The sequence below is a fragment of the Marmota monax genome, unplaced genomic scaffold, assembly GCF_021218885.2.
Source record: "Marmota monax isolate L192 unplaced genomic scaffold, Marmota_monax_Labrador192_F-V1.1 WCK01_AAM20220418_F8-fsc00107, whole genome shotgun sequence".
Lineage (NCBI taxonomy): Eukaryota > Metazoa > Chordata > Mammalia > Rodentia > Sciuridae > Marmota > Marmota monax.
The window spans coordinates 3,754,045-3,781,015 of record NW_026693761.1 but is presented as its reverse complement, the minus strand read 5'-3'; the positions used below and the strand labels follow the sequence as shown (position 1 = coordinate 3,781,015).

The following is a 26,971-nucleotide window of genomic DNA, read 5'->3' as shown; positions in this document are numbered from 1 at the left end:
AGGATTAGGACTTCACTATGGAAGCATCATGCCATAGAGTGACTTGTTCTTTGGGGTTTTTGCTTATTCTCTCTCCTGGCAGCACTTTGTGTTCCTGTGGAGGTTTCTGCTTGAATGCAGTTGCAGGGTACTACCAGTCATGGACTTCCAACATAAGTAGGTGAGGACACTTGGCTGTGCGTCTTATGCTCAAGTGACGAGAAGGTGTCTGCCTTACTTTCATATGTCCTGAGAGGCCCGTCATCAGACAGCCAACCTCACGGCATTCATGATTTTGGTTTATTTGCTGGTGTGTTGTGTTAAATGCTGGCCAAGGGCCACCTGGGAATCGAAGAGGGAGGGCAATGAGTTATACATTGAATATCATCATGAATATAATTCTGTTCAGGGCAAAAAGGGTGATTCAGACATAGGTCTAATGAGATTCTTTGTGGCAGAATTATACATCCTCACGAGTTCCATGAGTTTGTTTTGGGCACTTTGCCTTCATGTGTAGCTTGACAGGCACAGCAGTCCCACAAATTGTGTTTTAGGTATGTCCGCATGGCTCACAGAGATGCATTGCCTTGCTTAAGCCTCCATGAGTTAGTGGCAACGTTGCCCGGCTCTCCACACTATTCAGCCTTGGGATCAGAACTGGGCAATACCCTCAATCCCTTCTCTTTGGAGAGGACACCACATGACTTCTCACACAGATCCCAGTGGCCTGTGAGGAGGACACACGTACTGACTGCAGGTTAAAGTCAAAGATCATGAAGGTTCAGCAAGGGAGGAAAGCCTGTAGATGACAGGACGCCTTCGACGGTGTCCCCTAGAGATGGCTTTGGGCCACAGAATGGATTGGGTTTGCCCTGGTGGAGAGAGCTTCCACAAAGCAGTAGGAAGTGGGTGGGGCACAGCCAACAGGGTATACATCAGCAGGTTAATGCTGGAAATAAAATAAGAGTGTAAGGGTGGCCCTTGCAGCCAGAGGAGGACTGGCTGGCTTTCTCCTGTTCCTGACTTGCATAGTTGAAGAAAGACCAGAAGAAATACTCAGCATTCTAAGGGGAGCTCAGAATTTATGGATATAAAATCTGAGGGGATACTCCACAGTCTCTTTGGTCACGGATCTTTAGGGGATAAATCAGATGAAAGAGAACCTTATAGTTCTGTCTAGGAGGAGCTGGGACTCAGCTACTCCTTTTAATTTCAAGACAGAGGAAATTAAGGAAAGTTCCCTCAGCCTCCTTAGGCACGAAATGCATTGAGTTTCACAGCAGTACTTATGTGAAGCCAATCTGTAAACTATAAAGAGGAAGGAAGAGATTTGGTAATGAAAAGTTGGTAGAGAATGTGTAAATACACTGTATGAAGCATCTTATAGAATACACAACATCGTACAGTATTGTGAGGCTGACAAGGGGCCCGAGGACCGATGTTCGTCTATTTTACAAAGCATGCAGAGAGTTACAACTTCTTTTGGTATATGCTGAGTGACAATAGCAGGTTTTAGTATTTCATTCTTTGTGGGTTCTGTTCCAGAATATTTGCTCTTAAAGTGAAGACTAAGGGGGAAATAAGGATACAAAATATGCCTTAATATTTCCAAGGGAACTTTTCTAAACATCTCAAGTGGACATTGGTTAATACCAGAATATTGAAGGTGCATATAGATGTATCAGTGTGTTTAAAAAAATAAAATCTAGTATCTAATTTAAGAATGACTTCTCACTATAGTAATATCTAATTGGTAAGAGACATAACCGTAGTCTTTTCTAAGGTATTCTTGTAAGAATTTCGATCTTAAAGCTTATTTAAGCAACTTTAAATATCTGGGGTTTTTTTTGACTACAGAAATCAGTCAGGAAGGAGGGTTTATTTTTCTTTGGGTGGGTAAATATGAGAAGATGGACAGTGCATTAAAAAGTAAAGAGAAGGGCTTCTTCAAGCGGATTTACATATTGATTACTTAAATTACCACTTAATTTAGTGCCTGCTAATAAACTGTGCCTTGGAAATGTTTTCTGAACATTTATTGGCTGCAGTAATTCTACCTACAGTGTATGCGGATCACATCCTCATTAAATATTGATGCGCTCATGAAATGTTAATAGAATGTTAATGTGAAATACAAGGGAATGTGCTCGCTGGGAGCTGGGATCCCAGAGCCAGCTGAAAACTACCTGTCTCCTGTCTTTTCTTTATGCCTGTCTTCTCACTGTCGTGCTCCCCTCCCTGGCCCCCATTCGTCTTCCCATCATCGGGAGATTCAGATTTGCTTACTGATCTGGATGTCTCAAACATAGGATTTTTAAAAGAGATATATGATTCCCTGGTTGATGGGGACTTGGTTGTTCTCCCTTCTTGCTTTCCCTGAACTGAAATCCCTGGTTAGAACCAGGAAGGATTCCCTTAAGAGAAAGAGGGTGATTCAGACATGGGTCTAAGGAGATTCTTTGTGGCAGACCAGGCAGAGGAGATGAGGCTTTCCAGGACTCCAGCCATGGCCCTTCACTGCCTGCTAGGAGAAAGGGTGTAGTTGGAGTTCCCCTTCTGCTTTCTTGGAGAAAAATCAGCCCATAACATGTGCTACCTACCTAGAGAGATTGTAAGGAAGCATTTTTCATCATCCATCTCAAGGAGACTGAAGGCTGTGTTCATGATGATATTCGATGTATAATTATTCATGTGAGCGTACGTTACAAATGGTTGAAAAATCCCACGAAATGGCATAGTTCATCAGCAACTTGGATGATCATGAAGGCTGTGAAAACTGCTGGTGATACATCACGTAAAGTCAAGATCCAGCATGCCAGCTGTGAATGTGATCCGTAGGGTCAGGTAGAAGTGTCAAGTTGCAAGGAACATCCATAGATGGAAACAGTTCACTTTGTCATTAGAGTACTGCCAAATGTGTGTAATTGTGTGTGTGTGTGTGTGTGTGTGTGTGTGTGATTATTATGGTGTTTATACAGAAAATAATTGGAGCACATTTTTATTAAATTCCCACTCCTTTAGTTTTAAATAACTCAACCCTCTAATGAGCTGTCCTTATCACTCCTCTTTGTAATTACCCTGCCTGCCTCAATAAAACAGCTCTTGTGCTTACTTTTCCTTCACACCCACCCCCTCGGCTTTCTTTTTCCCTTCCTCCAAGTTGTCTTCTTTTGATCTCTCTTTCTTAAGGGCCTTCCCCTCCTTGCCTTCCTTGCTCCCTCTGGGTCTCTCCCCTACCATCTGGGCTTCCCTGCTCACTCTGCTCCAGACTGGCCCCTCCAGGTCTTGGAAGTTGCCCTGCACCAGGTCAAGTTCCTCTATGCTGTAGATCAGGCAGTGTGCTGGGCTGCCTGAAATGCACCCAGCTTCCCTCAGGCAACACTGACCTTGATCCTTCTATCTGCAGTGTTTTCTTTCTTACAGACCTTGACATAGCAAAGCTCCTTTTCTCATCTTTTGATTCTCAATAGTCAGAGAACCTCCTTTGATCATGTCATCTAAACTGTCTCCCTGAAGATTTCCCTGTCACTTTTTATCATAATTTTTTAAAAAAATTATGTTATTTTATTTTCATTAGCCCCTGTGATGACCTGTAGCTACCTCTTTTGTTTTTAATCTGTCTCACTTTAATTGTAATGAATACTCAGAGGTCAGGAATTTTACTTACCTGGTTCCTCATATGATGAGGCTCAGCTATCTTCCTGGTAAAATAAGAGGTACTTGATTAATATTGTTGATTAAGGGCTAGGGATGTTACCTCAGTGGTAGAACATTTGCCAAGTGTGTGTGAAGCCCTGGTTCTTTTCTCAGCTCTGAAAAAAAAAAACTGTGTGTGTGTGAGTGTGCATGCACACGCACACACACACATACATACAAACACATGTATAGTTGATCAAGTTGATCAAATACCATCCCCACCACTTTGCTACCCAGAATCTAGATAGGTGTCAGTTTGTTTTGTGTTACTATAGTGAAATACCTGATGCTGGATAACTTTGTACAATGAAAAAGATTTATTTTGCTCACAGTTCTAGAGGTTTCAGGTTAAGAACCTACATCTGGTGATGGCCTTCCTGCTGTCAGAGTTCTGAGGTGGTATAGCATATCACATGGCAAGAGAAAAGGAGCATACATGTGTGTCTTCTCTGATCTTGATCCCTTTTCTTATAAAGCTACCAGTATTCAGTCATGGGGCTCTACCCTAATGACCTTATCTAATCCTAATGACCTCCCAAAGGTCCATCTCTAAACATGGTCAGATTAAGTTTCCCTTTCTTAATACCTCATAGTGGGGATGAAATTTCAACATATGAAGCCTTAGGGGACACTAAAATTATGTCCACACCAGAGCAAAGGGGAAACAAAGGGATAGTCAGTCTCTGCAGAGCCTCACTGTGGAGGTACCAGGCAACTCTTGCTTACTGCAGAAGAGTTTCAGGAACAACTTTAGACATGAACAAATGGCGTATAAGACAGAGAAATAACTAGCCTTCTTGGGAATTTTTCCTTTTGTGACATGAATTAGAAGTTTAGTTACCTGAATGTTTTGTTGCTCTGTTCTGATCTTATTTAATCTATGTGTAGAATATTTCCCTTAAATTTAAGTGATGGGAACATATTGAGTTGCTTAAGGAAAGAGGAGAATTTCTTACATGAAATAAAGGATTTTCAGAGGAAGAACCAAGTAAACAAACCATGAGGCCAGGGAAGTAGCTCTGCTACAGGAATAAGTGGACCCCATGACCCAAATACTATTCTCATCTGTTTTTCTTTGCACTTGGGCTTCTTTTTCATTTTTTTTTTTTTTGCAGGCCAACATCTGGGTAACTTCTGACCTGACCGCCATCAGCTTAGGTGGACCAGTGTTTCCCCTTTTAGGAGATGGCTCAGGGAGGGACTTTGTTTGGTCCATTTTGTGTCACATGTCCTGCAGAAGTGGTTCAGTCAACTAATGCCAGGGGTGAGATCTTGCAAGAACACAGAAACTTCCACAGGAAATGTACAATTGAAACATAGGAATTGAAGCCACCGAAGATTTTGCTGTTTCCAAGAAAGGGAAGCTAGGACTGGAACGACAGGACTGTAGTATTGTCACTTAAGTGAAAAAAATCTTCATTGCACTGTTTTGAAAAATTCCCCACAGATACCTCTGTGCAAATGGAAACCAAGATGCAAAATATTTCCTGATTAAATCAGAGAGAGTTGTGAGAGATTTGGAAAACTTGAGAATTTAGGGTCCTGCATACTCAATGTTATGTGCTTTTTTTTTTGCCCTGGCCCTGACAATCTTAGTTTGGGGATCTGGAGCTCCTCTATTGGAATGGAGCCAGTGTTCTGGGTCTTTTCAGTCACTGACTTCCCTTTCTGACCTATATCCTTTTCCACTGCAGATCGTGCTGGAGAACAGTAGCCGAGAAGATAAGCATGAGTGTCCCTTTGGCCGCAGTAGTATAGAGCTGACCAAGATGCTGTGTGAGATATTGAAAGTGGGCGAGCTGCGTAAGTACTCTTGTTTGCCACCTGGCGGGAAGCTTGGCAGCACCCAGCTGCAGGTCCCCAACCTATGCAAAGAATCCCAAGGTGTTGACTGCTTCTCACGATCACTACTCTGGGTCAGTTATTCTTTGGCTCGGATTTACAGTGTATGCATTTCCACGTGTCTGTTCTGGATAGAAACATTGAAACCTATGAGAGTGGAGAATTTTGCAGATATTATGACTGAGTTTCAAATATGTTAAAAATGAATGTATATTATAGCAGTCTTGTTGCAGGTTAGGAAAATGTGGAACTCTTTTTTTTTTTTTAAATTCCAGTTCATAATCTACCAGTAGATCATTTTCTCTTCTTTCTTTCAAAACCATTTTTCTCTATAAAGAAAAATTAAATACCTTAATGAAATTCTCTTGCTCCTAGTGTTTCCGTTGTACAGAATACTTTCTCTAAGGGAAAAGGAGTTATTGAAGAAAATGGGTAGCTGCTACTGAAAAATATAGTCATAGATATACTTATGGCTCTTTTTCTTACTTATATTGTTAATTTTGCAAGAGGATGGCTGGAGAAAGAGGAGAGGCCAGTTTTCTTGTCTGTTGCTCATTGGCAAGATTTGGCTTTAGCCAATGAAGGTGGATATGACTTAACCTGTCCCCACTGTCATTGTCAATGTTGACATCCTTAAAGTGGCTGACTTCGACTCCCTCCCACATCTATGGAGCCAGCAAATTTATAAATCTTTGCTTTTAGCCTTAATAACATCAGTGCTGGAGAAGACTCTTTATATCAGGAAATCATTGGGGTGTTGGGTATTATTGGGAAAGCATAAATATGCAGTCTTCTGCTTGAGAGCTTAAAATAATGGTCTGGAATGATGAATGGGAAGGAATCCAATGATTAAATTGAAAAGAGGGGTGATCTTTATATACACTGTAGGACTGATTAAAGCTGCTGCTGAGATCAACTTAGAAAATTTATTACTTAGCAAAGGCTAAGAGTTTGAGTGTGTTTGACCAAGCAGAAGGCCTTGTCCCCCTCCAGTGAGGATGGGTCCTGAGAAGAAACTGACCTTTGATCTGGAACTGCATGAAGTTCATTACTTTTAGGTGACCCAGTCAGCGCATTTTCACATTATGATAGTAGCAACCTAACCTGGAGATTTCTGTATTAATCTGCTCTCATTTACTTTTTATCAGATGTTAAGATTTCAATCTTGGACATGAGTTATCTGTCCCACCCCCTAATTAAACTAGCTCCTGAGATCGCAGGCTGCAGTAATGCTTACTGTTTATTCAACTTAGGATGGAAGTCCTAAATCACACAAATCCCACTGGATCTATCCACCTGATCACTGTGACAATTTCATGTTTATCTCAATTTCAGAAGGGGGAATTGTTGAAAGTCCCTCGATTTAAAGCATCTCAAGCCCATCTGAAATTTTTTGGAACTGGGAAACAATCTGTTCTTCTAGGCTCTGATTTCTGGGTTCAAGTTGTTGCCCCTTTCTCTCACCAACCCTTCCCATCCTACCCAGTGACACTGTGGCTGTCTGCTGTCCTCTCGAGGGCAGCAGGAGGTACCCAGCTTTCTGCTCTTCTCCTTTTCCCTGTGGACATGTCTACCATAGTGATATGATGTAGAAGCAGGAGAATGTTGTTGGTGAAGAAAAGCTAAGTTCTCTCCTCTCTGCCATTTAGGACCATGTGTCTTTGGGGAAATTACTCACCAACCTCACTATCCTCTTACAGCCCCGGTTTTTCCCCAGGGCAAAATATCCAAAAATGGTTGGTCATATTTTGGGTGATGGTCTGGGTGTGTTGTCTTCATTTTGTGGCTAAGATCATGGAGTTAGCTGTGAGAAGATTCTCTTGAGGACAGATAATATGCAACCTGAAGGGATTGACTTGGAAAACATAGCCAATTTCCACAGTGTGCCTGGACAGAGTAAAGGCAGCCCTAATTTAGGCAGAGTTTTGGGTCTGTGGGTCTCTATCTGGTGGGCAGAGGAGAACCATGGTGGCAAGAGTCTGAGCCCTGTCTTCCTCCAGGTAGCACCTGCTGTGTGCCTAGGGTTGAGGTAGGTACAGAGTAGGGGACAGGATTTGACCCCTGGCAGGTATAGAGTAGCTCTCTTGGCCTTTTGAAGACTTGGTAGTCAATCCTAGAAGCAGGACAGAACCCCATTCCTCTAGACTGAGATAACAGAATGGAGATGGAGGCAAATGCTGTAGAGAGTGCCAGAGGTGATGGAGATGCTCTTCTTGCACTGTAGCTTACTCTATATCCCACCTTCTGGTGAAGAGAAAGTCCCTAACATTCTGCCACAACTCACGCAGCATCTGGTCAAGCTGGTGTCTACAGTCAGGCTGGGTCCTGGTCTTGTCAGGCCAGTTTGCTTTCATCTAAAACAACAAATGCATTTATTCATTTATTCAATAAAAATCTACTCAACACTTAAAATGTGCCAGGAGCACATGGTGTACATATGAACCAGATATAGTGCCTGTCCCCCCAGGAGCTTCTATAATGTCTTAGATTTCAGAAAGTGGAGGAATGAGTTGGAACTGATACTTTTTCCTGTGAGTTGAATACATTATATTTTAAAATAAATGCCTAAATGTTTGCCTATTCTAAAACATAATTTTCTCAATGTTTTGAACTTTGAAGTTCAAGTTTCCAGTTTGACCTTTTTCTTACCAGCATCTGTAAAGGCCATTCAGGATATTTTTCAAGGCTTACAAAAAACTTTCACGTTTCTGGAGTCTACTTGCCCAAATGAGTTGTTTTCTGCTCATAAAATATTAAAAGATTGCCACATTCTGATTGAATGCTAGACATCAAATGATAAAACACCCCATGGTAAGAGGAAAATTGCTTTTTTAATAGATTGCTTTTTGCCCATTGCCATATTAAATAAGTTACTAATATGAAAAACAAATCTGAATGCACCCTTATGTTGAAGGAGATATCTATTTTTCTTCTGAGGAAAATTAGTTTCACACACAAGTTTATCTTCCTTTGGTTTGCATGCATCTATTTTTTCTCATTCCTAAGTTTGTGGTTCAGAGCACTATTCAGATTTGTGTTAATAATTGACCTCGAAGACCAGGGTCAGTTTAGTTCTTTAACTAACCACTGAGACCAAAGAAGCATGCAATTAAAAATCCAATTGGTTGAAAAAAAAAAAAAGAATGTTTACAAAAGTACAAAGATTCAATTTTCTAGAAATGGATTCTCTTGATTTTAGTTTTAGGTCTCTTGAAATACCAATTATATTTTGGCATCCAAAACAAACATATTAATGTTCAATTAAGTTACTTATACCAAATATTTATGTATTTTTAAAGGTTCCCTTAAAAATCACTATTTTTCTGCTTCCCAATTATTGATGTTGCAAGAGGCAAATATTATCTCTAACAGTGTGGTCTAAAATAATGTCTATTTATATTCTTAGAGCACTTTATCAAGGTTATTTAACTGAAGTCTGTAGAACCCCCAGGAGTTAATTAAGATCAATACCATCTATGTTTATTAATGAAGGGAAGACCTGCACTAACTGCATTCTGTCTAAAGTCACTGAGCTCAAACTGGTGTTGAGAATACCCGAGTAGGAAGAAGCTGAGTGGTAGTATTTGGACATCCTGAATAATCCATCTTTGAATGACAGCCCAGCTCCTAATTGGATGCCTTGGGTACATTGACCTTCTGTTCTGAGCTTCTGATTCTTTATCTATAAAATAAAGATCATACCTTTCATGCATTTGATGGGAGGCTTGAGAGAATGGATATTGCCTTTAGAAAATGGGTAGTTATTTTGTTTTTGTTTTGCTTTGATTTTTTTTTTTTTTTTTTTTTTTGCACGATAGAATTTTACTTTCTATGAGTAAACTGCAGGTTTAATGAGGTGGGGAACGTGTTCCCACATAAGTGGCAGCTGGAACCAGGACCTGGAACAATATCCCTCTCTACATACTGGCAAAAATTTAGTATAATTGGTCCTCCATGTCCCTGGATTTTGAATCCATAGATTAACCAACTGTGGATTGAAGAATTTGGAAAAAAATTGAATCTATACTGAACATGTAGCTAACATGTTTTTCTTGTCATTTTTCTGTAACCAATATAGTATAGCAATCACCTACATAGTATTTACATTGTATTATGTATTGGAAGTTATCTAGAGATGATTAAAGTATAAAGGCAGGAATGATATTGGCCAAATTATGTTGTTATATTATGTGCATGTATGAATATGTAACAATGGATTCCACCATTAGGCATAATTGTATAGAAACAATATTTTAAATTTTAAAAGTATGAGGGAAGATTTGTAGGATATATAAAATACTACATTATTTTATGCAAGGAACTTGAGCATCTATGGATTTTCATAACCTCTGGGGGTACTGGAATTGATACCCTGTAGAACCCAAGGACAACTGTGTTCTTTTTAGCCTGCTTTTTCAATAAGGTTCTTTTGAAAGCAAGGCCTATGTTTTCCCTCTGTTTCAATTCTAAAAGTTGGCAATTCACAAAAGAATTCTTAGAGACCCTGTTGTGCTCACAAATCCCCATAGCCTGCGTTGTATAATGGGCAGCCCCAGTTAGGAGAATAAGAGTGAAGGAGAAGAAGCGAGTCTTCAAAAGAAGGGTTATATTTGTCAGTGTGGAGTCAGTGAGGGTGGAGGGAGGCAGGCGGTGGTGCCTCAGAGAAGAGAGGAATCACTTGGACATATCCAGATGCTCATTACAGATCTGAAATCCTTAAAAAGATACCCAACTTCTAGCAGAGGATAAAAAAGAGTCTTTGATTTTGTTATTATTACATTCATGCCCCAAGACATAATAAATTTTTGACAGATGCAAGGAAAAATTGATTTCTGATACAAACAGGTTAATTATCTTTTGAATATATAGCACCTTACTCCAACTATATTCCAGTGTGGGTAGAGGAAGGATCTGTCTGTCTCTGTCTTGCAATCATTCAGTAACTATAGGGCTTCTTCTTTATGAGCCCCCGTCTTTCTAATCACTGATCGCATGGACATAGAACACATTTTTCACCCTCCACCCTAGAGCAGTCTGCATGGCAACTGGGGAGTCCTTCGCATAAGTAAGTGATTATAAGCTCTTGTCATTTGTAATATTGCATTTAAGTCATGTCTGTTTGTCGGGAGCTGGGCAGGGTTGGGGAAGGGAGATTCTTGGAAGGTGTGAAAGAGAAGAAGAGATTCTTGCATGTGTGGAATCACAAAGATAAAGGGAGGAGTAACCAGGCAGGCACAGCTGTGTGGACTTTGGGGCTGGCTCTTGAAAGCAGCAGGAAGTAAGAAACTGCAGGTGGAAAGCTCTGGTGGTTAAGAAAATTCTATTTCTGTGTTGTCCAAGCAGAGGGTTTGAGGGAGCAAGCAAGTGGAGGAGATGCCAGAGGGAGCAAGCATCGAATTGAATTTTTTGTGCAGAACAGTTTGGAGTCTACCTTACAGGCTGTGTAAACCAATAGAAGTATTTTAGTAATAAGAAGGAGTATCCCAGTCAGGGGCATCAACTTCTAGAATTGCATTATGTTTTCTGGGTGTGATTAGAAATTGTGAGCATGATAATGTCTAGGGTCAGGAACAAGGACAAGCTGGCCTCGACTAAGCTCCAGCCCCAATGATGTGGCTGTTAGATTGATACCAGCTGCAAGTCATAGAAATCCCAACCTGGTGCACAGGTCCAGGTGAGCAGGTCCTGGGGCCAATTAACTTAACTCTTCAGTGATGTCATCAGGGCCCAGGTTCTTTCCATTTCAGTTCTGCTGGTAGCAAAGTGACAGGCACCATCACTTGGTCCCCAGGAACAAGTGGCTGATTTTGGCAGTAAGTCTTTCTTCAATGTGAGGAAATATTCCCAGAAACTACTCTACAGACTCCCTCTCATGTTCATTGGCTAACACCATGGCCTGTGCCTGTGCCTAACCCTGATATTGATATAGAACAAGGTCCAGAGGTCAGACCCGTCATGACCCACTCCCTCAGCTGAAGGTGAAATCAGCCTCCCCTAATACGTGATTACAGAATGTTAGCTGTATCGAAAGAAAATTGGAATTCTGTTAAGCTAGAAGAAATTTGGAATCCTTGATTCTTTCTCTATCTTTTAAAAAGTCTTTTCTACATTTTCCTTATGGATGTAGAAAACTGTAACAAATTGAAGTCAGATTATAGCCCTCTGTCATTTTGTCTTTACCAGGAATGGAAGAAATGCACTAGTATTTTTTTTTTAATGTAGCAATAGCAAAGGTCTCAAGAAATGGAAATTGAGGTTTAGATTAAAATGCATTTCTTTTTTCCTTACTAAGATGCTAGGGCTCCCCTGCATTACTTTCTGTTTAGCAGATGGTCATTTCCACTTCCTTAATTATGCTTTTGTGTGGGAGTTACTCTCAGGTGTATTTTGAAGGACGGAATGGATGTACATTTGTGATCGAAGCCTTCATATTTCCCTAAAACAGTTTTACCATCTTCACCTGTTTAACCATTTACAATTAGATTAAAATTTAATAACTGCTTCTTTTGTTTTTTTTAAAAAAAAGTCAGAAAAAAACCTTTCATCCTATACTATGAAAATGTTCACTGGTTCCTTACTTTGTCTTTCAGTGGCAATATTTATTATAACACACCAGTGGTGCTTAGCAGAGCACCTTGTACAATTTATCACCCAGACACCTCTGCTTTAGCAAGTAAAAATAACACAGATGAGCAAGCTGAAGGACTCTTTGGAGTGCAGTAGCAATTAGAATAGACACTTAACTCTGGGACATTGGTGTTTTCATACTTGAGAAATACCATCCATCACTTTCATTCTTAGAACATTCTGGCTAAAGAAAGCTCAAGAAAATTAGCTTTTAACAATTAAACCTCTTAAGAATCTTATTCTCCCAATACTAGCTTGGACTCTTGCTCCTTGGAAAGCCCAAGACTTTCAGATCTTGATTCTCCTTTTTTTTTTGTTGTTGTTGTTGTTGTTGTTTTTTAAATTTTTATTGTTGGTTGTTCAAAACATTACATAGTTCTTGACAAATCCTATTTCACACTTTGATTCAAGTGGGTTATGAACTCCCATTTTTACCCCATATACAGATTGCAGCATCACATCAGTTACACATCCACTGTTTTACATATTGCTATACTAGTGTCTGTTGTATTCTGCTGCCTTTCCTATCCTCTACTATCCCCCATCCCCTCCCCTCCCATCTTCTCTCTCTACCCCATCTACTGTAATTCATTTCTCCCCCTTGTTTTTTTCCCCCTTTCTCCTCACTTCCTCTTGTATGTAATTTTGTATAACCCTGAGGGTCTCCTTCCATTTCCATGCAATTTCCCTTCTCTTTCCTTTTCCCTCCCACCTCTCACCCCTGTTTAATGTTAATCTTCTTCTCATGCTCTTCCTCCCAACTCTGTTCTTAGTTACTCTCCTTATATCAAAGAAAACATTTGGCATTTGTTTTTTAGGGATTGGCTAGCTTCACTTAGCATAATCTGTTCTAATGCCATCCATTTCCCTGCAAATTCTATGATTTTGTCATTTTTTAAATCAGAGTAATACTCCATTGTGTATAACTGCCACATTTTTTTTATCCATTCGTCTATTGAAGGGCATCTAGGTTGGTTCCACAGTCTTTCTATTGTGCATTGTGCTGCTATGAACATCGATGTAGCAGTGTCCCTGTAGCATGCTCTTTTTAGGTCTTTAGGGAATAGACCGAGAAGGGGAATAGCTGGGTCAAATGGTGGCTCCATTCCCAGCTTTCCAAGAAATCTCCATACTGCTTTCCAAATTGGCTGCACCAATTTGCAGTCCCACCAGCAATGTACAAGTGTACCCTTTTCCCCACATCCTCGCCAGCACTTGTTGTTGTTTGACTTCATAATGGCTGCCAATCTTACTGGAGTGAGATGGTATCTTAGGGTGGTTTTGATTTGCATTTCTCTGACTGCTAGAGATGGTGAGCATTTTTTCATGTACTTATTGATTGATTGTATGTCCTCCTCTGAGAAGTGTCTGTTCAGGTCCTTGGCCATTTGTTGATTGGGTTATTCGTTTTCTTATTGTTTAATTTCTTGAGTTCTTTGTATACTCTGGATATTAGGGCTCTATCTGAAGTGTGAGGAGTAAAGATTTGTTCCCAGGATGTAGGCTCCCTATTTACCTCTCTTATTGTTTCTCTTGCTGAGAAAAATCTTTTTAGTTTGAGTAAGTCCCATTTGCTGATTCTAGTTATTAACTCTTGTGCTATGGGTGTTCTATTGAGGAATTTGGAGCCCGACCCCACCGTATGTAGATCGTAGCCAACTTTTTCTTGTATCAGACGGCGTGTCTCTGATTTGATATCAAGCTCCTTGATCCATTTTGAATTCACTTTTGTGCATGGCGAGAGAAAGGGATTCAGTTTCATTTTGTTGCATATGGATTTCCAGTTTTCCCAGCACCATTTGTTGAAGATGCCATCCTTCCTCCATTTCATGCTTTTAGCCCCTTTATCAAATATAAGATATTTGTAGTTTTGTGGATTGGTTTCTGTGTCCTCTATTCTGTACCATTGGTCCACCCGCCTGTTTTGGTACCAGTACCATGCTGTTTTTGTTACTATTGCTCTGTAGTATAGTTTGAAGTCTGGTATCGCTATACCGCCTGATTCACACTTCCTGCTTAGAGTTGTTTTTGCTATTCTGGGTCTTTTATTTTTCCATATGAATTTCATAATTGCTTTATCTATTTCTACAAGAAATGCCTTTGGGATTTTGATTGGCATTGCATTAAACCTATAGAGAACTTTTGGTAATATCGCCATTTTGATGATGTTAGTTCTGCCTATCCATGAACAGGGTATATTGTTCCATCTTCTAAGATCTTCTTCTATTTCTCTCTTTAGGGTTCTGTAGTTTTCATTGTATAAGTCTTTCACCTCTTTTGTTAGGTTGATTCCCAAGTATTTTTTTTTTTTTGAGGATATTGTGAATGGCAGATCTTGATTCTCCTTTGAATTTTCATAGTATACTCCTGCTTTCATATTGTTCCAATTTTTAAGAGTACATAGCAAAAAACAAAATAAACGTCTAAGTTTTGAATGTGGCATTAGAAATTTATATGTAATTTGGCCCAAATTAAAACTGTCCAAGGAAAGAGTATAAAAGTCATTCTGAGATGGTTATTTACAATGGTTATAAAACTGATGACAGGATTTATAATAGTCCTTAGTACTAGGCAGGAGGACTTCATGTGAGATTCTTGCATTCAGAATCAGAAGTCCCAAATAGGTGGAGTTGATGTGCAGGCTTTTGTCCATATGGTCAACCTTTGTCTTGCTCTCCATTTCCAACATAGGGACATCATCATCATCATCATCACTCTCATTTGAGAGTCAGGTGGGGAAATTTAAAAGTTAAAAGTGCTTCATTAACTGTAAAATGTCCCATTCATACAGGAAATAACCTTATCCTGAGTACACACAGACAGAGATACTGAGCGGTATCCCATAGCAAAGCCAGCTCTTTCTGTGTACTTGGTTGCTGTCTTGTAATTTGAAAGGACTATGGCAGTTTGTTCTTGTTTGAAAAGGCCATATGGTAAATATTTCTGAAATTCCAATAAAATATTTATCTTCATAGGAAGTAATTGCTGAGAGAAACTAAACTTGACACTTAAAAAAAGGAGACTATATCAAGCACATCTCAAATATACATGGATGGAAATAAATTTATGTTTATCCTAGATTTTCTCAGGACTTACTCCTTCTAGAAAGATAAAAAGCTGGAACCAATGAGCATCCATTCCTGTTGACTCTTAAAGGGAGTTGGTTACATAGTGAGAGGTAAACCTGGAGGGTTTGCTCAGCCTCATTGTGAAGAGAGATGCAGACCTGTTGAATGAATACAGATTCCTGTCATCATCTCCTTAGAAACACTTCTTGGAGTTCATCATCAGCATCAGGTTTGGGTGACTTCTGATTCCTCTCTCACCTTGCTACAGGAGGGCATTAACCCTCTCACCAAAAACAAAACAAAACAACAACAACAAAAAAACCAAAAACAAAACAGTAAAAACAAAAACAAAAATACCTGGAGCACTTTATCTTTGCCTTTTAAAAATACTTCTATTGTTTATTAATACTTATCCCCCTGACCCTCTCTCTATTTTTTTTTTCCTTTGCAATTCCAGGCCCTATTTTCCCTAAATGTTGAGGCAATTTATAGGAAGCCTTGAAGATGATTTTAAAAATTAATAATAAATGGTGAAAACATAGGCAAAAACTAATTAAAATGTAAAAAAAAAGAAGGCAAGTGTTTGCAAAGTGCATGTTATGAAGCCAGTGTGTTTGTTAGTGGTAGACACTAAAATTGGTTCAAACATTCATCTGTGCCAGAGAAGAGGTGCTTAATAACAGAAAACAGATCTGTGCTTTATCTCACATGAAGAAACTCAATGCAAAAACTCAGATGCTAATTTCATTAAATGCTAAATTAATGTTTGATGACATTTAGCATCATTTGTGAAAGATAATTGAATAGGGTCACATTCTTGTCATCATTTTTTTAAAAAGTCATTATAAAGCAACAATCCAGCATTTTACTTTTAAAATAATGGAACTAAAAAGCTTTGCTATTAAAAACTGGAACTAAAATTAGGCTGCTGATATTCACTTATATTATTTCACTTTGGTCAGAAAGAAAAAAACAAAAAGAGGTGGGAGTTCATTGACAGAAACAAAATAAATTATAGATAATAAGACTTTCTATATAGAAACTCCTGAAGAGACAAAGAAAAAACTGTTAGGACAGTGTAATTTAGAAGAGTCGATAGACGATAAACAGAACTTAGTAGCTTTTGCATACATCAACAGCAATTAATTATAAAATGTAAAAAAAGATTATTTTAGCTTGGGCAATGAAAATGTAAATTCAGAATAATCCCAGTGGAAAATATCTTGTACTTAGGCGAAGAAAGCTATAAGACTTTGCCAAAACATACAATAGATATTTCAAATAAATAAACAAGAAAAATGCTTTATTTTTGGTAGGAAAACATTAATATTGTGAAAAAGATATAGGTTGCTCTAAATTAGTGTACAGAATTATTTCCCATCCTAAAGAACCAATGGGAATTAGGATGGGATCTTCACAGAAAGATTGTAGAGTTCATCTGAAGGAATAAAAAGGTGAAAATGGATAATGAAGAATCCATAATGAATAACAATGAAAAGGGAGGAAATATATGTACCTTATTAATTTATTTATTTTTGGTACAGAGGATTGAAGCCAGGGGCACTTTAGTACTGAGCTACACCCCCAGCCATTATTAATTTTTATTTTGAGACAGAGTTTTCCCATGTTGATTAGGCCTTGCCAGGGCTAGCCTTGAACTTGAGATCCTCCTGTCTCTGCCTCCCTAGTTGCTAGAATTACAGATGTGCAACACTGCACCTGACTTATACTATGCTTTAAAACTGTTTTTTTTTTTTTCAAGAAAGCCCCAAAGAACTTATTCATTGTCTGTTTTGAGCTATTATAAAAGAATACCCAGAAGTAGGTAATTTTATAAAGGAGTTATTGATTTCTTACAGTTCTGGCATCTGGGAAGTTCGAGATGGAGGGGCTGCATCTGGCAAGGGCCCTCCTGCTGAGTCATCCTCTGGTGGAAGGTGGAAGGGAAAGGAGTATGCAGGAGAGACAGATGAGAGCCAAATTCATCCTTTTATCAAAACCTGCTCCCACGATAATTAGCCCACTGCTGAAATACCCACGTTAATTCATTCATGAGAGAGAGCCCTCATGACCTAATCATCTCTTTAAGGTTCTACCCTGCATAATTTGCATTGGGGATTAAGTCTCCAACATATGAACTTCAAGGGGGCACATTCAAACCATTCCATATGCCTTTCACCCAGGCTCACTATTGTGTTAACATTTTGCCAAATTGACTTTATCATTCACCCCATCTCTCTCCACACACACACACACACACACACACACACACACATTCACCCCTGATGTAATGAAAACATGGGAACTATGTTTCTTCTAGCCAAGGAAAAGAACAGTTTCTAAAACAACATTTTGAATAAAAATTCAAAATAAAACATATTTCAAATGGGGATTAGCTCTGCTGTGTTTTCTCTTTGAGAGCAATGGTGCCGGCAGCCCTGCCTGTGGAGCAGAGGAAGGTCGATGGAGGTCTAGAGAGGCTTGCCACTGCTTGATTTCTCCAAAGCAGGTCAGGGTGTTCCTCCATGTGATTTATTATGCCTCATCTGGAAAAATCAATCTTGTACTACAGTTAGTAGCCTCACTTCAAAATGTAAAGTACAAAAACCATCTTTTCTTACTCCGAGTGAAGCCAGTCTCCTCTAAATCTCAGGCTTAGGCCCACAGGCTATTTCGTTGGATGAAATTTACATCCACCTTCTCTTCTGGTGTTTTACAGCACTGTGGGTGTGATTCACCTGAAATCCCATCATTATTTTTATAGAAGGAGAAAACATCATAAAATAAATAAAAATGATAAAAGTAATAGGATTCTAGTCCAAGAAGGCGACCATTTGCATGGATGACATCATTACACATCATTACACCTTATCTGTAAAATCAATGTAGTGTTCCAGTTACTACCCTCACTCCAAAAAATGTGAAGTGAAAAAAATATCTTCTAGTCCCAGAGAGATGCTTTGAAATCCTTGGCTTAGACACACAGTCTTTTTTTTTTTTTTTAAAAAACTGTAATCACCATCACCAGCATTTAGCATTTATTGTAGGATCGTGTTAGACTAGTTCAGGAGCTCCAAATGTATTTGTAGGTTGTAAAAGTAGATGTTAATATGGGAGGGAGCATGAAATTGTAGGAAAAGTACAGGCAGAGGCTAGAAGTTTGAAAGAGATGGTGAATAGGATTCCCCAAAGAAAGTAATTAATACAACAGAAGCCAGTATGTTACACTGGCTTACACCGAGATAGTGAGAAATACTAATCTGTAAGGTTTTTAAAAACCAAAATATACATGAGTTAAACAAACAGATGGAGAAAACAGAACACAAGAGAGGCATGCCCACAGCCAATGTCCTTGAAACTCTTCTCTCTTGGACATCCTGTTTCCCACAAGGAGCCCATAGTGGTTGGAGGAGCAGCAGAAAACAGAAAGTTCTAGAATGCCTTTTGCTTTTCATCTTTAACCTATAGCCTTTGGGTGTAGAGATCTTCCTGGTGGTTAGAGTTGGTTAGTAGGTGGATGTCAATCAGGTCTCCCAGTCCTAGGCACTTGAGCTTCAATCAAAAAGCACTTGCTGATTCAAAGTACAAAGATTAGTGTACTTAAAAAAAAAAAAAAAAAAAAAACATTGCTGTTTATTGGATGGTTTCTATATAGCAGACAATTCCCTGAGGCCAACACCAAGCACACTTTACCTCTGTCAACCCTTTTGACAACCCCATTTACAAATAAGGAACATGGGATTCAGAGAGAGGTTAAATAGACTGAGTTCAAACAGCCATGAGATGCAAACAACTTTTGTGCCTTTTGCATTTAACTAGTGCAATACTAATCATAGCTCCTTTAATTTTTTCTTGAATGTCCTTTTTACCTTACAGAGTGCAAGTTCCTTGAGGATTAGACTCGTAGCAAATTCATCTTCCCTCCTAACCTCTAGTATTTCACACCAAGTGCAATTAGCAAGGATTTGTTGCATGAATCAGTCCTCGCCATTTACTTCAGGGTCAGTTCCAAAAATATTCTTCAGACATCACTAATTTTTTTTCCTTTAAATGAACTCTACACTTTACCCTGAAGATCTCAAACAGTGTTGTTTTCTCTTTTCTTCAAAAGTAAGTGAGAATGAATTGTACAAAAAGACTCCTCTTCATACCTTCCTTTCCCCTCCTCCTCAGGGTAATTTGATTGAGAAGGACCACTGAGTCCAGATTTGAATTAGAAAATATCAACACTACAGTGTGTTCCCCAAAGAGGAAAAAATGATCTATTTTCAGTCTTGTGTTGCAGAACGCACAGCTGTCTGACTTCCCAATTTATTATATCCCCAACTGCCTCCAGACGGCTCTCATCTTGCTTTTATTTTGATTTTTTTTTCCTACTCACCCCCTTGCTATGGAAGATGGATTCAACTTTAACCAGCAGAGGTCTTATTCTCTGGTCAGCACAGGATTCAAGAGAGGGCTCTGAGAGGCCAAAGACTTCTCACTCCTAATAGGTGCATGCATCCACCAGAACTGTTGCAGGCTAGGAAACCAAGCTGTCAGATGAAACCCTCTGCAGGTGAGCACAGCTGTGGGGCTCTCCCTCCAGTGTGCTCACTCCCTGCCTCCCAGGGAGGCCTTTCTGATCTCCTTGGAAGAGTGGAACAGAGTCTGGATCTCCAGCAAACAAACCGAACGAACGTGGCTTCCCTTAATTTGGCTTTCCAAGGGTTTTGGCCACCAGAACAGATTGCAGCTGTGGCCTGAGCATCTTTAGAAGTGTGAATCATATTTTTCCCCCTGAAGAAGCTATTTTGAGCTTTATAATTGCATATTCCCATGTTGTTTTTCATAGAGTGAGTAAGGAGAATGACTTGCACTTTTTTTTAAAGTGAAAGTCTGCTAGTTTCTTTGCTCTTCTGTCTTGTATAAACTAGTCCAGTGATTGCTGACCTTGGCTATGCATCAGATTCACTTAGGGGAGTTTCTGTGAAATGCAAATTCCTGCAGAGGAATCCAGAAATTGGCTTGTTAAATAAACTCTCCAACTGATTCCTAGGCAGCCCGACTGGACCCTTTCAAGTTTGTATCTACCCTCCCATGACAATTTGGATCATGGTTATATGGTTGTCTCTATGGAGTAGTGGATATTAGAAAACCTATTCTGCTTCTGACGTTCTGACTCTACTACTGACCAGCTATAGAGAAGTTTCTTTCACATAGTCAAACATGGTAATTGCCCAGGTGGCACCATTCCAAAGCTGATGGGGAATGGACACTCCATTTTATGTAACCAGTAAAGCAACTCTAACCACTAAATTAGTTATAGAAGAACTTTTTGCCATTATCTATTCTTTTATGGAGAGGTGTTTGTTGTTTCTCCTCCTCCTCCTCCTCCTCCTCCTCCTCCTCCTCCTCCTCCCCCCCCCCCTTCCTCCCTCTACCTCCTTCCTCTACCCTCCTCAACCCCCTCCCCTCCCACTCCTCCACTGCTGACTAAACCCAGGGCCTTGCATATAACTAGGTAAGTACTCCAAAGATCTCTGAGCTACATCCGTCCTGACCTCGTTTATTCTTGAGAACTTAGATTGGCTATTGAATTTTGTGTAAGAGAATTAAGGAAATGCACATGGGCCTTGTTAGGAGGAACTCTAAGAGGTTGAGCAGCTTGGCAGTATGGACTGAAGGTGTTGTTTTCTCCCATGCAGGTTTGACTGCTCTCACCTTCTGAACAGAGAATTTGATAAAATGTGTCTTTGTCACTCTGAATATTTTCCTTTTTTGAAACACAGATTGAGTACCCCTTTCTGAAATGCTTGGGATCAGAATTGTTTCAGACTTGGGATCTTTTTGGATATTGGAATTATGTATATATGAATATATGTATATATATGTATATACACACATATATGTGTATATATGTATATATACATAATGAAATATCTTAGATATGGGGCCCAAATCTAAACAGGAAATTAATTTATGTTTCATATATACTTTATATGAAGGTAATTTTACACTTTAAAAAAAAGAAAAAACAAATTCATGCCAGGTGCAGTGATGCATGTGTCATCCCAGCAGCTTGGGAGGCTGAGCAGGAGGATCACAAGCTCAAAGCCAACCTAAACAATTTAACACAGCCCTAAGCAATTTAGTAAGATTCTGTCCCAAAAATAAAATATAAGAAGGGCTGGGATGTGGCTTAGTGGTTTAAATGGGTTCAATCCCTGGTACTTAAACAAATTAATATAATATAATATAATATAGTTTTATATTGTGGAATTTTCCACTGTGTCATTGTATGAATGGTCAGAATTTTTTGGATTTTGGATTAATGGATTAGGAATGCTCAACCGTATAAATTTTACTGCTAGCAAAGAGTCTTTTGTGAAGAATTAAACATAAATTTCATCAGAACAGATGTAAGAAATGGCAGGATGTATTCCTCTCTCTTCATTCTTTCCTTTCTCTCTTCTTTCTTGTTTCCTTTGTCTTTTACTTTCTTTTTCTTTCAGGTAGTGGGGCTCCAATCCAGCCTTCTACATCCTCAGCACATGTTCTACCACTGAGCTACACTCCCAGGCCTCCTACGGTTTTACAATTAGTATTATTGTTGCTGCTGCTGCTGTTGTGGTCATTGTCATCATTATTGTCACCATCATCATCATTTTTGGTGCTGGGGACTGAACCAGGGCCTCACCTATGCTAAGTGTGTGCTCTCCCTCTGAGCTCACTCCCAGCCTGTTCTCTTCCTTGTTTTCTGCCCAACTGATTTCCCTCCTCAATGTCCTCTGGGCCAGGTTTGGTGGCTCTTGTCACTCCATGATGCCTCAAGCTATTGGGTACTGAAACAGCTCTGCCCCGGCCCATCTTTCCTTGTAAACAGGAGTGTTTAAATAAATCCCAAACTCAGAGGAACAAATAAGCCTAAATCCAAGTGCTGCTAACATTTCTGCAAGTCATACCTGTCCCTGAGAAGCACAGCACTAATGGTTTTTTTGGCTTTTATTGGTGATTTAATAGTTGGAGAAATTGCTTTGCATTGGAGTCCCAGATGCAGGCTTATTTTCCCACTGAGGTCTGCTGCTTTCCTGTGTCATGAGTGCCATAGGGGAGCACTCAAAAGGAAGACCTCCTGGGTTCTCTGCTGTGATCATTTTTGTTGTTGTTGTTTTTGTTTTAGGGCAGGAGTTTGCCTTACTGGAACAAATTTTTCTATGTGATTTCATTTTCAAAATTTCCCCCATATTTTTACTTTGTAACCGGATTCTTTTCACATAGTGTGTTACAAACCTCTTTGCTTTCATCAGATGTATTCATATGAAGTTTATTCAGACTTTTAGTAGTTGAATAGTATTCCTCCTCATAGATGTGGCCGTTTCGTGGATATGAATGTAAATGGTGTTCCATTTTATAAAAGTACAGGTGCCCCATTGACACATTTATATTGTTTGCAAATTTTCGATTTATAAATGTCAGAAAGGTGAATGTTGGCTCACTAAATATACCCAACATGTTAGCACTGGAGCTGTTGCAGTAAAAAAAGCAGACTATAGTCCCTTCCCTTAAGGACCATATATTTTAGTTGTAGAAAAACAGACAAAAAACAAGTGTGTGCTGTAGTAAAAAATAAATGGAGAAAAATCAGACAGAAAAAGGAGAATGCATAAGATCACTTCACTGAAGAGGTGATCAGAAGTATGAAGGAAATGAGGGCATAAACCAACCTAGTATCTGGACAAGAATTTTTCAGAAAACCCTCTTTGGGGGGTAATTAAGGGCTCAATCCTGGAGTTTCTTTGATGCATCTGTATGCTGGTCATGCTCAAAATGTAAAGAAGGCCTGTGTAAAGGCCCTGTGGCAGGAGTGTCCACATTGGAAAAAAAGGGAAATGAGCTTCAGCAGAGAGAACCAGGGAAAAAGAGGAAGAGATAAGAAAGGTTGGTAGATGAGAGATCCGTAAGCCTTTGAAGCTCTTGTAACAAATTTGGCTGTTACTCTGAGTGGAGAAGGAAGCCACTGGACAGATGGACCATATATATACGTGATGTTATGTAACTTAAAATTTGAAAGAATTGTTTGGCTGATTCAGAGTTTACCTTAATGCATACATTGTAAAACATTTTTTTTTTCTATTTGATGTTATTTTTAAATGAACCGGTATGATACCTATTTCCTTGTAACTTGATTCTTTTCACATAAGGTACTGCAGACCTCTTTCTTTTCAAGTACTCAATTTAAAAGATTGTATAAGAAGTGTTTGGCTGATCCACTAAGATTAGACTGCAGGAGGGCAAGTTAATATTCTCTGCTACAATAAGAAGTGGAGAGATGATGGTATCTTCAATCAGGGTAGCAGGTTGGATTTGAGATATACGTTAAAGGAAGAGTCAACAGGATTTTCCCATCAGATTGGATGTGGGGTGGGAAATAAGAGGGCTGAGGGATGGATAGCTAGAAGCATGGAGTCATTGTGGAGATTGATGGTGGGGCATCAAAGATTGGCTGCTCTGCTTTGAGGTGCTTTTTGGACATCCAAATTCATGTCAGTTCATAGTTGGACACATATGCCTGGAGTCTGAGCTGGAGATTTAACATTGAGCATGACCAGCATACATACAGATGCATCAAAGAAACTCCAGGATTGAGCCCTTAAGTACCCCCAAAATATAGTGGTTGAGGAGAAGAAGAAAGACTAGAAAAGGAGTTGAGTGGGGTACCAGGGATGTAAGAAGAAAATCAAGAGAAATTTTCAATTGAATGAAAAGGAGAGATCACCTGTATCACCTCCTGAAGGTGGTGGGTTAAATGAGGACTGGGATTCAAACATGGATGTGAGTCCAGAGTTAGTCACGGGCAACCTGAACAAGAGTAATTTCCATGGGGTGGTGCAGGTGACAGCCTCCGTTGATGGGTTAAAAACAAGGGGGTACCGAGGCCATGGGACAGTGAATGTCGTTGAACACGGCTCAGGGTGGCCTGCCGGTCTCTATGAGGAGTGGAAAGAGCCAGCTCAGGAACATTTGTATGTGTGATGTGTGACATTGCCAGGGCATTCACACACCGTTGTTTTCCAGTGATTAATTTTCATTGTATTTTTCAAGGGTATCTTGTTTCTAATCAACAGATTGGAAAATTAAGACAAGCCAGCTTCTCATCACAAATAATATAGGAGACCGTTTAAAGGGGGTTTGCTTCACAGTGGAGCAGAAGAGTAGGTGGAAGCTTGGAGGGGAAGTTACGGTCAAGTAGGATACATTATTTTTTTGAATAGAATTTATGACATGTTCCTATACTTGTGGGACAGATTCAGTAGAGAAGGGGACATTTGCACACATCTCTAATAATTTCCTTAGAAAAAAATGTCTACCAATGGATCTTGAATCAGACAGTATATATTTTTAGAATTTTTTTTAAAATTCCATAGTAACATGATAATCACTGAAGATTTTTAAAATGCAGAGAAGCAAATCTAATAATCATCCATTATCCTACCACCAAGATAGATGGGCATATTTCTTTCTACTTTTTTTTTGGGCATTAAAATAGGATCAAATTATACTGTTCTTAGGTTCTATTTGTTTTTTGAGGAAAAAAAAGGAAGAAAGTTTTATTGCTTTGATAGCAATATATTCTATTTTTGTTTTGAGTATATTGTGACTATCTTTCCACAACAGTACATATCTAGTGATTTCATTATTTAATGGCTGCTTTTTATTTCCTTATATAATTCTACTATAATTAATTTGACCAGAGTCTAATTGCAGGATATTTCCATTTTTAGGGAAAAATAGCACTGTGATGAACATCCTTGTTTTTCTGTCTCCGTATTTCTTGAGGATTAATTTTGGAGACATTCTATGTCAAATGGTCTGAAATTTTAAGGCTTTTTATTTCTTCACAAAATTTACTCACAGAAAGACTGAAGCATTTGCAGTCCACTGAACAGACACCTGAATCTAGATATAGTTTTTTTAACTATGGAAAAAATTGGAGGTGGGGAAGGAGACCTAAGGCAGATTTTGGTTGATCACATGTTGGTAGGTGAATGGGTAACTAATAGACATAGACATGGATGGAGTTGGAGAATATTATGCTAAGGGAAGTAAGCCAATCCCCAAAACTACAGGCCAAATGTTCTCTCTGATGAGTGGATACTGATTCATAATGGGTGGGGGCATGGGGAGAATGGAGGAACTTTGGGCAAAGGGGTGGGAGGATGAGGGCAGAAAAGATGGTGGAATGAGATGGACATCATTACCCCAGGTACATTACATGTATGACTGCACATATGGTGTGACTACATCGAGTACAACCAGAGAAATGAAAAGTTGTGCTCCATTTGTGTACAATGAATTGAAATGCATTCTGCTGTCATATATAACTAATTAGAACAAATTTTTAAAAAAAATTTAAAAAGATATAGACATGATAGGGATTTATAGATATGCACATGATGGAGATTTAAAATACAAGCTTAGAGGTGCTATATATTTATCTGTGCTATAGCCACATGACCATGGGCTCTAAGAACTTTTGCCTTCAGGGGTCTCCTCTTCCATAAAATAATATTAAACTTTGTATCTTATCACTGCATTGTTATATAAAGATGATTAATTGTTATATTTCATTATTAATCTGCTTATGTTTTTCTTTAGACTTAAAAATTTAAAATATTTTCAAGGGCCTTTTAAAGTGTCAGGTCTGATAAAGCCTTGTGGACAGATTACCCCTGATTATTCCTCTCTGTATTTTTTATATATTGGATAATGACTAAGACATTGCTTATGACACAAAAACTAAAAGAGGACAATCAAACTAAATTTATATATATTCATGGTTCCAAAGTGGGTTTCTTTCCCTTTATCCACAAAGGGAGGCGCTATATTCCTTGTTTCTCATGTATTCCATCCCATGTCGTGGCTATAACGGAAGAACTGGCTCCTTATGTAGAGAAAAAGTTTTAAAAAATATATAAATAAAAACTCACTAGTTTCTCCCCCAGCTTGCTGCTGCTCTTGATCCCTGGTGTACCATTCACCAGGCTGTTGGCCCCTGAAACCTGCCGTCACCTTCAACCACAGCCTCACATCCCCAGCTAGCCAATTTTCATCTATCAGTTTAGCACCTGGATGTTTCTTATTTCTACTGATCTTTCTGCATTTCTACCACCCTTACCTGGATTCCACTGGCCATCCAAATTTCCCAGACTTGCCCCCTCTCGTCTGTCCCTGCTTCACTCCAACCTGATTTCTTTTAAGGTCTGTTTAAAACCCCATATAGGCTCCTGATTCCTCTTAAGGTGAATTCCAAACTTGTTTTCACCACACCACACTTCAGAAATCTCACAATGGCTTGCTTCCTCTTCACCTTAGACCTTTGCCTACTCTGGCTCCTCATTCTAGAATGTTCTTTCTTCTTTTGCTTTTCTTGCCTCACTCAGACCCACTCCTTTGATTCGCCCCCTTAGCTCCCTACTGAGGCACAGCTCACACTGTATTGAAATTGCTGTTTGCTTCTCTTTCTGTCAGTTCTGTTCTTATTCTAGCATTAGGTTGTCCATTAAATCCAACATGTGTGCAAAACCAAGATGAGCTGCATGGGGGCAGTGAGTGGGAGACATTGGATTGCACAGAAGACAGTTCCGTTTGAAAGTTGAATCTCTTGGCTGGGGCCATCATCTGGGTGGTAAATAGTCAATAGGACTTCCCAGTGAGGACAAAGCAATGTCATGGGGTTGAGAGTGGCAGTAGGAAGGGGCTTAGCCACAGAGGCTGAC

The 26,971-nt window shown here is 39.3% G+C and overlaps 1 protein-coding gene across 3 annotated transcripts in view; it reads left to right on the top strand.

The window, feature by feature from the left end:
* The window catches only part of Elmo1 (engulfment and cell motility 1), a 553,589-nt gene that overhangs the window by 298,678 nt on the left and 227,940 nt on the right, over positions 1–26,971 (top strand). For all 3 annotated transcript variants that reach the window (XM_046460598.2, XM_046460597.2, XM_046460599.2), the window contains exon 15: positions 5,370–5,478. In XM_046460598.2, coding sequence (XP_046316554.1) covers positions 5,370–5,478 — 109 coding nt within the window. The remainder of the gene's footprint in view (positions 1–5,369; positions 5,479–26,971) is intronic.